Below are 14,539 nucleotides of genomic sequence, written 5' to 3' on the forward strand. Positions count from 1 at the left end.
TTAGCACAGAAAAACTGGTTTGGCTTGTGTCTTGACACTGCTAAATTCAACATCTTAATACTCCCAAACATCGATTAAACTCCAACACTTACTAAATCCCAGAATTATGGGTGTCTGGTACCCACAAACTCATAACAATATTTTAATTTGAAAGTGGGTCTGTTTCTGTGGTCTTACACCATGTAATATTCCCCATAACAATTCCACAGTCTGTGTCCCTATGGCCACGGCAAAATTTAAGCAGGTATTACCATGCCAGCAATATCAATGCATTGCTGAAAAAAATGAGCATTTGCTGGTTGATTTATTTTATTTTATTATTAGCACTTTGGTTGGGGGGCGGGCAGGAAGTAAGTAAGAAAAAGGCAAATGCCAGTGGTTCAAGTCAGAGATGGAATCATGTTACAGGATCTGTTGTGCAAGCAACCAAGGCAAGTTAAAACTCTCTTTCCTGCTTGGCAAGGAAAGTAAAGGGAGGGTGTTAATGGTAGTCTGCCTCCCAAAGCTAATCCACTGAATAGTAACCTTGAAAGGGCTCTGGGTGACCTATCCTGAAAGGAAAGCTGATGAAAATCAGGTTCTTCATATTTGCATTAATTTTTATTTATGTATTTATTTAAAGCATTCCAGTCCTACTCTTCAACCAAAAATGGTTGAACGTCAGTGATAAAGCAGTCCCACCCCTCAGATTTGCAATCTAAAAGATTCAACACAAAAGGGAAAGGGATTAGGAGGGCAGAGGAAAAAAGAAAGCTCAGGTACGAAACTACAGAGTTCTTGAAATAATCAGTTGAGATGCAAAGATTTCAAGGAGGATCCAAAAGTTGCCTGTCTTTCCGCAGAGCAGAGGGAGAGGTCGTTCTGCAATCCCGTTTCTCTTCCTCTCCAATTGCCTTCGGAATTACATTCTTATGTTAACAAACATTTGCTACAACCGTCTGCAAAAAAATGCATTCTTTTGTTTTTAGGGTTCAACTGAAATGAACAGAAATTGAAATCATGGCCAATCAAACTTTACTTGGCACTTCCACAGGTCTTGGCTGGAAATCTTGTTGGCTTCAGTAGAATATATTTTACTTCCATAATTTATTGTGTTTAGGTTTTGGCTGCTAGTTGCTTTGCAAAGGAGATGTTTTTCCCCAGCTGCTCTGGTTCAGTGTTTGCAAAGTTTTAAAGTCTTTTTGTTGTTGTTACTGGTATTATCAGATGGGCAGCAAATTATGTGCAAGTACTTTATAATACAGTACAATCTACCTCCAAAGGGAGTTGGTAACATTGGCGTCAGGGGGAGAGGCAGGAAGATAAAGAGATGCAAGTATGATTTTTTAATGACATCTGGCATTTGATAGTGTTCAGATTCTTAAAGGACATGACAGTTTAAATTGGCACTTTTCAGTGCAGTAGCAAGATCTGTTACAGAAGGGTCACAAATGACATTGTGATTGTTTTCCTTTCTTCGTGAAGATGTTCTGCGATTTGCAGAATGGGACTCCCTAAACATAGCCTGGCACTTCCTGGTATACAGTAGATTTTTTATTAATGTATTTTTATGGTCAAGATGCTAGAATTCATGTCTTCGTGCCTGAGTGGGGGCTGAAAAAGAAGCAGCTTTTGTGGTTTCAGTGTGGGCAAAAAAGGGGAACAATCTGTGTGTTTTGTGCTTGCTGGAAAAGATTATTAAGAGGTTTAAGGTGGATAGAAGCATTCTGTGTGGATTTGGACATTTAGATATCTTATACGTTCAAATTACGGTGGCTATATTGATGGTTACTATATTCTCTCAGTGTGAGCTGGTGGGTGTGTTTTCTTTTCACTATTGTTTTGTTTTCTCTGTGTTCCTTCCTTTGTTAATTTGTTATAAAATACTCTTTTGGAAGAAAGGAAAGGCTTTGGGGAGCTTGACTGATGTTTGGAACTGGGACGCTTGCTCCCCATCTTCTTAACCTATATGTATTCTCAGTGTGAGCTGGTGTGGGTTTTTCCCTTTTCTCTGTTAAATTTGTTAAAATTTTATTTTAAAAAAGAAAGGGTTTGGGGGAGCTTGATCAATGTTGCTTTGAGACGAGTACTGCCACCCTGCTTGGAAGCTTGCTGCCCCTCTACTCAACCTATATGTTTGCAGAGGCATCATGCATTTTCCTATAAAGGGGGGAAAAAACCCATAAACGGCTGTTCTAAAATTCTGTACCTTGGATATGTGAGAGAGAGGTCTGAAATACTGTTTGGGTGCACTGGAGGGGAAATACATATTCTGCACTTATGCTAATTAACAGGAAGCCTGCAAGTGAGCATTTGTCATATCTTGGTTTCCCCTCTCTTTGAAGATAACATGTATGGCTTGAATTTGGGCTTTTATTATTTTTTTAATGCAGTCTGTTGTTGGAGGGGTTGGTTGCTGGAAGAAGCAATAAAGACAGAGTTTGTGACACTGAGAGGTGTTGGACAGATGAAATGAATTTCAGAGAGTTAAAATCCATGCCCTGGATTCCCTAAAGCAGCTACCAACTGCTTGGTCCCTGCCCCCCCCCCCAATGCCCAACACAAAACAGTATTAGGTGTAGTGTTGATTCTTTTCTAATAGGTCTTTTGTTCATGTGATTTTCTTGATAAATACTAGTAAGTTCAACTTGTGTCAAAATCCTCCGTTTGGCCAGTGTTTCCAAGTTGTTAGTGTTTATACTACATTTTTTTTAGATTTGCCTTGAGACAGTCTTTAAACCTCTTTTGTTGTCCACCAGCATTGTGCTTTCCGTTTTTAAGTTCGGAATAGAGGAGTTGCTTTGGAAGACGATCATCAGGCATCTGCACCACACGACCAGTCCAGTGAAGTTGATGTTGAAGAATCATTGCTTTGACACTGGCGATCTTTGCTTCTTCCAGTACACTGTCTGTACATAGTGAAACGTAGAAACAGCCAGGCCGCCTTATCTCTTTGAAATTGCTTAGAAGGGTGTCTGCACTTTTGTTTCCAGAAATAACTGTATTCCAGAGATTCCAATGCTGAACTTCTAAATCTGTGGAAAGGACAAGGAAAGGACCTTTCATTTGTACTTTGTTTTAAATTACTTACTTCTCTTTTTGTGGGCCTGCCTGCACCTGGGAATGTGATTTAGAGTATTTGCAATCTGTTGGTCTGCTTGGGATGGTGGGAAGGGGCTTTTAGGTGGTGGTGAGGGGCTGCTAGTTGTTTCTTTGTTTGCTTGCTTAAAATTGAATACATGAATATTTGTGTGTATGGAAAAAAGAAGGGTGCCTTCATATTTTCCTTTATAACTTTCTAGTAGGCTTTGAGTCTTATTTCTGCTTCTTTTTAGTGACAGTTCAGAACCTCTGCCCCCTACAGGCAGGGGCCCTGGTGCAGTCACCCCATTTGCCCCATTATAAATCTGGGCGTAAATGAGAGCTATGTCTACCTGTCTCAAGATTTCCTTGTTTATGTCAATAAACCTTTATTTTATTTCATTTCATTAAAAAAGATTTCCAGCCTTTTTGCTGGTGGATTTTGTTGCACATGTGATAATAGCTGTTGCAATAGTATGCTATAAATGGCTCTTTATTAAGTACCTCTTAACTGCAGTCTTGCCCCAACTATCTAAATTAGATGGTTTCTGACCCTCTCCCTTGTAATAGTTAATGAGTAAATGCAGTGGCTTGACTTTCTGTAAAAGCTTGAAACCGCTACAGGCAGAATCACACATTGAAGTACATCCTGATTGTTTCAGATGCTTCATCGGGAGGCTGACATATTTTTTTAATAGTCATTCATTATTTCTAGTAGCTGGAGGACAGCTAGACCCAGCTGCCTCGTGTTACTCAGAGTTGAAGGAAGACAGCAAAGGGACCAGCCGTACTTCAGGTGAAGAGGTCAGAATGCTGAGGATGAAATAAGAACTCTGAAACACAAGAGTGTAAAAACATTCCCTAGAATACAGTGCTAATATATACTGAAAAATCTGGACCAAATTATTCAGATGCAGTACTCTCCTTGGTCATTTCTGGATAGGGGAGCCCTGCATTTCTTCTTAGTGTGGTACAGCAGCTGGCTCCGGGGGGCCCTGGTGAACCAGTGTGGTGTAGTGGTTAAGAGCAGTGGACTCATAATCTGGTGAACTGGGTTCGCTTCCCCGCTCCTCCACATGCAGCTGCTGGGTGACCTTGGGCTAGTCACACTTCTCAGAAGTCTCTCAGCCTCACTCACCTCTCAGAGTGTTTGTTGTGGGGAAGAAGGAAAAGGAGAATGTTAGCTGCTTTGAGACTCCTTCGGGTAGTGATAAAGCGGGATATCAAATCCAAACTCCTCTACCCTGCTTCTGATTTCTTGTTCCTGAATCTTCAGAGAAGCAGGTACCTGGTTTAGGAAGTCAACAAGGAGCCAGACTGGAGGAAACTGGGCGTCTAAACTGCAGCAATAGAATAATAGAACACTTCAGTGGTTTTACTTAGAGAAGACTCGCTGAAATTAACGAGCCTAGCTTAGTCACTCCCATTAATTTCAACTGGTCTGCTCAGACTAATGTTGGCTACACTGAGTGAAGAATTTGAGGCCATCCAGATATTGTTGGTCTCCAGCTCTGATCAGACCAGCCAGCAAAGTCAACAGTCAGGGATGATGGGAGTTGCAGTCCATGACCACCTGGAGGTCCTCATGTCTTTTGGCCCTGCCATATATGATAGCAAAATAGTTCTAGAATTAGTTGTCAAAGCAGTGAAGCTGACTTTCAACCAGCCAAACTAATGCAATTGGCAGATAAACTCCAGGGCAGTGTTGGGTTCACACACCAGAGAAAACTGGCGCACATATAGAGGAAAAAGTGCAGAAAATACTTTCTATTCTTTGTGGTGTGATCAGTTTTTTTGTCACAGTTCTTGGTTTTGTAGGGAAAGAGTGGGCTGAGGCCTAGCTCATTGGAGGCTTTTTTGGCAGTGAAGAGAGATTTTAGTGCTGTCAGGAAATTTCCAGGATCTGATGAGTAGCATGTGTTACCCATTCCCGCAGCTGGGATGCTGACGCTGATTCTCAGACATATGCGTAAACTAAAATAATGTGTGCTTCTGAGAGCAGAGCCGTAGCTACGGAGGATGGGGCTAGCCAGGCTTATTGCCCCGGATGAAGCCTCCCAGCATGTGTGTGTGTTTGTTTGTTTGTTTGTTTGTGTGTATGCAAATGTACATGGGGGAGTGCCAAACTGGGTCTTTGACCCGGGTGAAATAAAGCCTACTTTCGTCCCTGTCTGAGGGTAGTTCTGGCCAATATATTGCAAGGGGCATTAAAGTGCATAGCAGAACTTTATGTTTGCACAGTGAAAGTGGATTAAAACGCTCTGTTGCCCTAGCACAACAGATCCACTTAAAAAAACCCAAGAAAAACTTTGCATGGTTTGGAAAGTGACTGGGAAATGATTGAAAAGTGCGGAATGAACAAATGATTAATGGGAAGACATGTAAGCGTCCTGCAAGCAAATTGGGATGAATACAAGACAAATCCTAATGGTTGTTTAACCACCCCATAAGCAAATTAGATTGGATGCTCAGTAAGGACCATCCATAATCTAACCAATGTGTAAGCAAATTAGAATGCTGAATAAATAGGTTGTCTGGAGGAGCTTAGTTGGAGAAACAAGCACTTCTGAATCTTCAGGTTAAAGACCTCAGCCACACACTTGCGCTGGTCAGAGATTGTACCTTTAAATCTTCAAGTCATCTTGCCTTTTGCTGTGGCAAACCTGCCTAGTGTGAGATTTCTGCTCCTTTCAGGTGTTTGTGCGTCTTCCCCTTTTACCTTTAGTAAGTGCTTAAAATAGCATAATTGCTCTACAGGATCTCTTACAGATCCATTCTTTTGACCCCTTTCATGTAAATTTTTCTTCCCTCTACTTTTTTGAAAGATGCGTTTTTAAATAACAGGATCAAATGCAAATTTTATCCGAGTGGTAATTGTGTTAGGGTTCATCCACCTGTACCTTTGCTCCACATTTGTAGACACAGGTCCAGGCCTTCCAGGTCCCCCCCCTTTTTTTTACCCCAGCGCTTTCCCTGTGAAAACCCGCTGTTTACTGCTGCACTGGAGCAAACAGGAATCTGCAGAAAACCTGAATTGCTGTTTGCTCCGATTCAACGTTCCAGAGTGGGTTTTCTTGGGGGAAGCAGGGGGAGTGCTTGGACATGGACCAGGAAATCTCAGAGCCGTGCCTAGAAAGCACAGAGGAAACAGTAAGTGTGGCTGAGCCCTTAGTACAGTGGTTTTCAACCCGTGTGCCGTGGCATCCCCACTCCTATTTAATTTTGGCTTTCAGCCTTTTCTCACTTTCGTTCTTCTCGCACAAACCAAACTACTGTAGATGACTAGCTGAGCAACTGCGGGGGTGGGGGGGTGGGGGGAACGTTTGTAGGGTGAGCCGTGAGAAAATCTTACAAAAAAACCCAACCTGGTCCAGCTCATAGTTACCAAGGCAGTTTTATCTGTTTCCGCCCTGTTCCCATCCTAGGGGTTTGTAAAAAGCCTAGGGATTAAAAACAACACAAATTGCATCGCATGGGGCTGGACTAGATGATGTGCAGTGTGCATAGGAATTTGTTCATATTTTTTTTCAAAATATAGTCTGGCCCCACACAAGGTCTGAGGGACAGTGGATCGGCCCCCTCCTGAAAAAGTTTGCCGACCCCTGACTACGGCTACAATCCCACCAAGAGATTCCTTTGTGCAATCCCCACGGCTTATGGGTGGGAGCTGAGCAACCAAATAAGTTTCATAGCTGTGCGAAGATCTGAAGGGCAGGTCTCCACCATTCAAGCCCAATGCTTGGCCACTCTGCCACATTGACGTAATATAAATATATTATTGATATGCAGAATAGCGTCATCCTGAGCTGCTTTCTGGATTCATTAACACTTTTTTGTTGTTTTTTGTGTGGTGGTTTTGTGCCATGGTAACCTCAAGATTCACACTTGAAGCCTAGACCTGGGAGGAGGAGGAGAATCATTAGCAAGTGGGTTTTAAGTAAGTTGAGTCTAAATACTTCAGAAAAGCTTGCTAAAAATAACTAAGAAGCACGACAGATTCTTAAATCTACTTTGGCTTGTTTGAAGAGAACTCTGCTTAACTCTCACGGGATGGCTTGTTTTTGGAAAACATGAGGAAGGGCACGTCCACAAGATAATTTTAACATAGAACAGCTATAACATCATGATGTGACCCAAGTCAGGGGCTATTTGTGGGTGAAGTGTATAGAGCCTAATCTGGGCTTGGGAGGTGTGTGTATGCAATTCGGATGCACAGCATTTGCCAAGTGACAACTTTCCACAGTGTACATTTAACTGATCAGCAAATGGATTATCTCTGAGCCAAACTAGATGTTAGGAGGAAATGCATGAGCATGTCTCCCAATGCCGGTCTTGTTATTTTTCTTGAGTCCTCTGAAAACCTTTTGACTTCCCTGCCATAAACCATCAGTCCCTCCACCCACATCCCTAAGGAATTGGCTCTGGCATATTTCATCAGCTTTCTTTTCCTGACTTGGGTGGAGCTTCGCCTTGCCATACCTGCACTTTGACCTTTTTCTTTAATCATGCAAACTCAGTCCCTTTAAAAGCAGGTGCACCTGCACCCAGTTGGCAATTGACAGTAGAGGAGGTCTGGTGGAGCTGGTCTGCCACATCAAAGCAAATGGAGTGAGCTCTGCTACCCAGCCATCCCACTGCATACTTCACAGTTGATGTATGTGTCCCTATCCAGCCACAGACCCACATAAGTCTGTGCAGGAAAAGTATCTCTCATGCAAAAAGCCATGGGGAGGGAATGCTTAACCCTTCCCCATCTGAGACTCTCCTCCCAAATGGGTCCAGAACCCTAAAGCAGCTTATGCAGGGAGTTTTAGGGGAAAATGGGTAGGGAGGGAAGTCGGAGATGGAGAGCCTTCCCCTGCTTGTTGCTGAACTTCAACTCCCATCATCCCTGACCGCTGGCTATACTTGCTGGCATGATAGTCCAGCAACAACTGGAGGGCCAAAGGTTCCCCAGTTCTGGGTTAAGTATTTCCTTCTTCCGCTCCTTGTGTTCCGCAGCCCATTGTGGCACAGGGTTGCAGTGTAACATGGAATTTGCAATCCTTGGTATTTCCTTACAAGTCTTGTTTTCTTTTCTTACTTATTTGTATCCCATCTTTTCCATCATGGGACCCAAGGTGGCATGTATGTGATGCTCAGGCCCAGGCGCTGGGTGACCAGACCCAGAACTGCTTAGTTTCAGCAAGGTGCTAGCTTCATAGAATCATAGAATTGTAGAGTTGGAGGGAATCTTAACTAAAGCATCCATGGCAGATGGCCATAATAATAATAATATTATTATTATTATTATTATTATTATTATTATTATTATTATTATTTATTTATACCCTGCCCATCTGGCTGAGTTTCCCCAGCCACTCTGGGCTTCCAATCAAGTGTTAAAAACAATACAGCATCCAACTCTTGCTTAAAAACCTCCAGTGAAGGAAAGTTCACCATCTTCCGTGGGAGTCTGTCCACCGTTCACCAGCTCTTACCATTAAAAAGTTATTCAAGATGTTTAGTCGCAATCTCCTTTCCATTGGTTCGGGTTCTAGCAGGAGAAAACAAGTGTGCTCCATCTTCCATGTGACAGCCCTCGAGATATTTGAATATGACTATCATATCTCCTCTCAGTCTCCTCTTTTCCAGGCTAAACATACCCAGCTCTTTCAACTGTTCCTCATAAGGCTTGGTTGCCAGACCCTGGATCATCTTGGTTGCCCTCCTCTGCACTCTTTCCAGTTTATTAATATCCTTCTTCATCTGTGATGCCCATAACTCGGAGCAAAGGAGGCAAGAGATGAGGCAAGGCAGTGCAATAAGCTATTCAGACTGGAGAGTTACAAAAGTTTATGTAGATAGGGTTGCCATGTAGCCTGCAAATGTTGTGGTTTCTTTGTCCACCCCCCCCGCCCCGTCTCCTTCCTGTTGTGTGACATTGCTCACTGCAGCAGCTGAGGGAGGAGTAGGGTGGAAGTGGGTGGGGGAGAGGTGCAGATGACAAGACTGGAGGAGGAACAGACTTCCCTGCATTGCTTTCCTAATGCATTTGGGGGATTTAAATGTACAGGACAGATCTCTCTGGATTCTAGGCTTATAACCTTGTATGTATGAGTGAGTAGCAGGGTGCAAGTCGCCTGACATCCTAACCCAGAAGAAAATAATCCTAGATTCTCCTTTTTCTGTCTTACTATATTGGGGCTGAGAGAGTGGGGTACTGATACCTGTTTTCCTCAGCCCTTTACCTCGTGTACAGAGTGTACACTTAACACTCCATTTGCATTAACTATTCATCCTCTAAAGTCTTGCTTCCTAGTTTGTTAGTCCTCCCCCCACCCCACCCCACCGCTTAGAGTTTCTAGTGGAATAAAGCTGGAGATGTAAGAGATCTGCTACAGGACAATAACAAGAGCTTTTATTTTACAGTATTTTAATTGATTTAATTATTTGCTCCCCTAGGCAAGGGTGGATGGTGGGGCAGGAGAGACTATGCTGCATCCTATTTTGCTGGTACTGATCTGTTAAATCTCCAGATTACAACCTGGCAGCTCTACTCTAGTTTTTCTTCTTGTTTACACTGGGAAGAGCTGCTCCCTGCTCCCTAGAGAGAAACAAAAAACTGCTTTAGTGCTAAACTTCTTTCCAGGAGCACTGAATTGTTTGGTTAGGTGTCTTTCCAGGAGTTATTCGTGCTCCTTTCCAAGAGCTGCAGTGTGAGCTTGAATGCTCTTCAGTTGAGGGATGGTGTGGAACTTTCCCTACTGATGTACATAATTTGAGAGTTCAATGTCCGCTGTGGAATCCAACTTGCCATGTTTTGTTTAGATGTGCAGTCTTCTCTCTTAGATCCAGCTACAGGGAAACCAGCTTTTTCTAGCTGTGCATATAGGGATGCTGGGGATTCAGTTCAGTTCACATTTTAATACAAAATTCCCTCATCTGCACTTTCTGGAACATTGTGCAAAGTGAAACTCAGTTATCCTTAAAATGTTGCACTTGTCTGAATTTGTGATGCAGTTCTCCAGCCAAGGAATGTGTCCAAAAATGCATATGCTAGGGTGCATATGCCTAGGACCCACATCCCTACGGGACCACCTCTCCTGGTCTGCCCCGCGGAGGACCTTAAGGTCCACAAATGACAACTTTTTGGAGGTCCCAAGTCGCAAGGTGGTTGGATTGGTCTCAACTAGGGCCAGGGCCTTTTCAGTACTGGCCCCGACTTGGTGGAATGCTCTGTCACAAGATACTAGGACCCTGTGGGACTTGACAGCTTTCCACAGGGCCTGCAAGACAGAGCTGTTCCACCTGGCCTTTGGTTTGGACTCAGTCTGACCCTTATGTTTCCCTCCCCTTACAGTTTTTATCTATGGGCTACTTTTAAAATGAGGCCGCATTTTAAATTGGTTTTTCCCCCCTATTATGTTTATTGTAATTTTACTGGTGTTATCTACCCTGAGCCCGGCTCTGGCCGGGGAGGGCGGGGTATAAATAATTTATTATTATTATTATTATTATTATTATTATTATTATTATTATTATTACTACTACTACTACTACTACTACTACTATTATTAGGGCTCAGTGGTGAACCTGGTGCAGTTGTGTGGATTTGCTGTGCTTTGTTCATTAGCTTTCTGCAGGGCATCCAACACCCCCCCCCCCAGTCCATATCATCCTGAATTTTTCCTGTGGTTCCTCCTCCTTTTTTGGATCACAGACAAATGGAAGAATAGCATCATCTGTGCAAGTGTAAATGCCTTTAGCACTACTCATGCCTTTTTTAAAAGGTGAGGTTTTGATGTGGGCAGTGGCCTGTTCAGAAAGTGAACTCATCATAGCCCAACACAAATTCAGTATGACATTTTGGGGGGTGGGGTGGGGGGTTTCCATTTGATAACTGTTGTTTGGTTTCTTTAACCTGTCTTTTAACTATTTATAGAATGCTTTACTGGCAAATATACATACATACATACATACATACATACATACACACACAGTACTATAACACCATCACACTATAGCACTATTGTGCATTATATAGCATTATCAAACTATAGCAACATAATAACTTAACATTAACATTAACCCAGTATGGTGTTATAGTGTTATACTATACGTGGGAAAGTAATAATTATCTTTAATTATCTTTTAAAATAATTAAAAGATTGACAAAACTCTTCATGGGGGGTTGTTTTTTTAAAATCAAACTAAGTTTTACTCAGAGTCGACCCACAAAAATGAATGGATCTAAGTTAGTCATGCTCATTCAATTCAGTGGGTCTCCTCTGCGTTAGACTAGCATTGTGTACAGCCTTCAAGGAGGTTATAAAATGGCTCTTAGAAGGGAAAAGGGTTAGAGTGAAGTTAACTGGATAAAAAAATAGTTGAAAACCTACTAATGCATGTATGCAGCATTATTATTATTATTATTATTATTATTATTATTATTATTATTATTATTTTCAGTCTGAGCTGTTGAAAAACTTCTAAGGAGAGGGAATGGATGACATTTCACTTCTATTACTGCCAAGTGTTATAAACTGGACAAATTTGTTTTTCCAACTAGGAAATTTACAGACTTTGGTGATATTGTTAGTGACTCCATAAAACATCCCTTGGAAAGACTTTGCACTGGATTTGTAAACTGATCCATTTTTAAACACAGGGTCCGTCACCTTATTATAATAAGTGTCCTTTTCCCAAAGTAGTTCAGATTACAGTTTACATAAATGCATTGATACCGTGAGACTGAAATAAACTAAAGGGACTCATTCCATTATTCCATTACCAGGTTGGCCCCCACCAACAGTGCAGGTCCAGGGGTGCACAAAAACCGCACCCCTCCACTTTGGCTTGGAGTGGCTAGAAGGGCGCAAGGGATGGGGAGTGGCACCATCTAGCTCCTTACTAAGGGCACAAGGGAGCCTAGGTGTACCTCTGCTGCTGGGTAAACTCATGCAAGAAGGTTTTCACCAGCTGCATAAGGGCATGCAGTGAAGGACTTAGGCAGGCCTTTGTGGGGAAGGAATTCCACAGGATGGGTGCTGTCAACAGCAATGGTTGTAGCCTGTGTCCTTCCTAGCAGTCAACAGATAGGTTACCTTTGCTGCTATTCTGAGAAACTTGCTTTCAAGAGAAATTTACCAGACTGCCTTCCTTTTTTATTCATCGGAACTGGTATCATCATCATCATCATCATCATCATCATTATTCCAGAAAGCTTTGCAGTGAGCTGGCAATCTTGGAATATTTTACAAGCATCTTATTAAAAGATGATCTCAGCTCACTTCTAAAACAGATGCTTTGCAGACAGGAAGCCTGATGCCCAATCTGTCCATTTCCAGTTAAAGAGAATTAGGAAGCAAGAAACCTTCTCTTCCTGAGACCTTAGAGAACTGCTGCTAGTTAAAAGTAGAAAGTGCTGAGCCAGATGGACTGACATCTCAGGTATAAGTCAGCCTCCCGTGTTCCTATTGTGGATATAAACACTGTCATAGATGGTCTATTGGGGGGGGGCGTGATGTTGGGGAAAGAGGCCCTTTTTCAGCAGTAAATAAGACATTCTCAGATTGGCCAATGTGCCGTAGCTTCTCTTGAGTGTGGTGACAGCCAACTTCTACTTTTCCCACTGCAGATGACGAATTCCAAGATGTCCCTGTGGAGCCTTGTCTCTGACATGCCTCCAGAGCTATTCAGTGGCCTCTTTGAAGAATTTCCTCGAAGCCTGCGATGCCTACTGGGGGACTGGTTAGAAAACCAGCCTTGGTAAGTCTACAGAGGAGCATTGTTCAAAAACAGCTTTGTTTTCTCCAGACAAACTCCCAGCACTGCTATTCATTCTCTCATCTCATCCCGCACAACTGTTCTTCACATACAGATTAAAGTGAAGACGTGTCCTTGTGGGGCTTTCCCACTTTGCAGTTTATTATTTTATTTATTTATAGAAATATTTGTATACTGCTGTGTCATAAAAATATATCATAGTGTTTTACAACAATATAAAAACATAAAACCAGTAGTTTTGCCATCAGTGAATTAACTCAGGGTAAGATGTTGCAATGTGATGTCTTCCCTGTACCATCATCACATTTCAGGTCATTTTTCTTAAAGAAGCTTTCCCCAACCTAGTAGCCTCCTGATCCTGTTGGACTCCCATTGGCTGCAGTCAGCATGGACAGTAGTCAGGGGTGATGGGAGTTGTAGTCCCCATCTGGAAGTCTGGGGAAGTCTACTGAAATGGCTCTTCAGCTGCACAAGAACATTATGCAGGTCCAGCTTCTCCAGACCTGCTCCTTTGGCCAGCAGACAAAGGCTGTAATGCTATACAGGTTTACCTAAGAGCAAGTCCCATAGAACTGAAGGGGGAGGGCTTCTTTCTTCTTTCTTTTAAAATATTTTAAATTGATTTTCAGAACAAATAACAGTTATAAAGCAACTGCAAACAGAACAACAAAGTGCAGTACTCCAGTTCCAAAAAACATACATTGTAAAACTGTTTATAAAAGAATGGTAATGGTTTATTGAATTTTTACAGATAAATTGTAAACAGATAAGAACCTTGGCAGGATTATTGTAATAAACTGCAGTTTCATAAGAGTATATATTTAAAGAAGATGAATAAATGAGCAAATTAAACTACCGTAATTTGAATATGCAGAAGATATTAAGAGTAAATTTAAGGAACCACAGAAAGAGGGGGAAGGAAGTTAAGTTTTGAAATGTCATAATGCTTGTAAAATTAGTGAAATGTATAAACCTAAAAAGTATAAAAAAAAATTAACCCCCCCCCCAAAACATGCATTATCAAAATTACATTCCTGTAAACAAAAAAAGCAGTCATTTTAGCTCCCCGTTGTACATCATCCGCCCTCATAGGTGGGCTGTTAGGTCCAGAACCTCTCCCCACAGATACATGCGATGCTGGAGGAAGGCCCAAATAACTTGTTCATTATTTTTTTTATATAAAATTTTTATTGGTTTTTTAACACATAATAATAGACAATACAAAACAGTACAAAAACAAACAAACATATAAACATGTATAATTTCTTCACATTTTTTCTTAAACCTTCTTTCATCGACTTCCTCATACCTCCCCTTTCTGCATCCCTGTTTTAAAGTTTTCCAGCAAGCCCCAATGTCAACTTATAACACTTTTTTTCCCTTTAAATCCTTTTTCTCATATCCAATTATTTGTCCCCGCAATTCTGTTTTACCTGACCCAAAACATTTTAGCACTCATTAATTTTGCAACAGTTCTTGAGATAAACTTTAAATTTCTTCCAATCTTCTTCCACCGTCTCTCTCCCTTGGTCGCGGATTCTGCCAGTCATCTCCGCCAGTCCCATGTAGTCAATCACCTTGGTCTGGCATTCTTCCAGTGTGGGTAGTTCTTGTGTCTTCCAGTACTTTGCTAGAAGTACTCTTGCTGCTGTTGTAGCATACATAAAAAACGTCCTATCTTTCCTTGATACCAATTGGCCCACCATGCCCA

At 41.9% G+C, this 14,539-nt stretch overlaps 1 protein-coding gene across 3 annotated transcripts in view; it reads left to right on the forward strand.

Annotated features, from left to right (window-relative positions):
• Positions 1-14,539, forward strand: part of STAT6 (signal transducer and activator of transcription 6) — a 58,689-nt gene that overhangs the window by 10,461 nt on the left and 33,689 nt on the right. Inside the window, exons 1-2 of one of the 3 annotated variants that reach the window (XM_083596030.1) lie at positions 1,295-1,315; positions 12,680-12,810. In XM_083596030.1, the coding sequence (XP_083452156.1) occupies positions 1,310-1,315; positions 12,680-12,810 (137 nt within the window). In that variant the 5' untranslated portion in view covers positions 1,295-1,309. Of the gene's footprint in view, positions 1-1,294; positions 1,316-6,976; positions 6,998-12,679; positions 12,811-14,539 lie in introns of those variants that run through there. The other 2 variants (XM_083596032.1, XM_083596031.1) reach the window with 2 other exon arrangements.

This window comes from Podarcis filfolensis, assembly GCF_964270895.1.
Source record: "Podarcis filfolensis genome assembly, chromosome: 2".
NCBI classification, from domain to species: Eukaryota; Metazoa; Chordata; class Lepidosauria; order Squamata; family Lacertidae; genus Podarcis; species Podarcis filfolensis.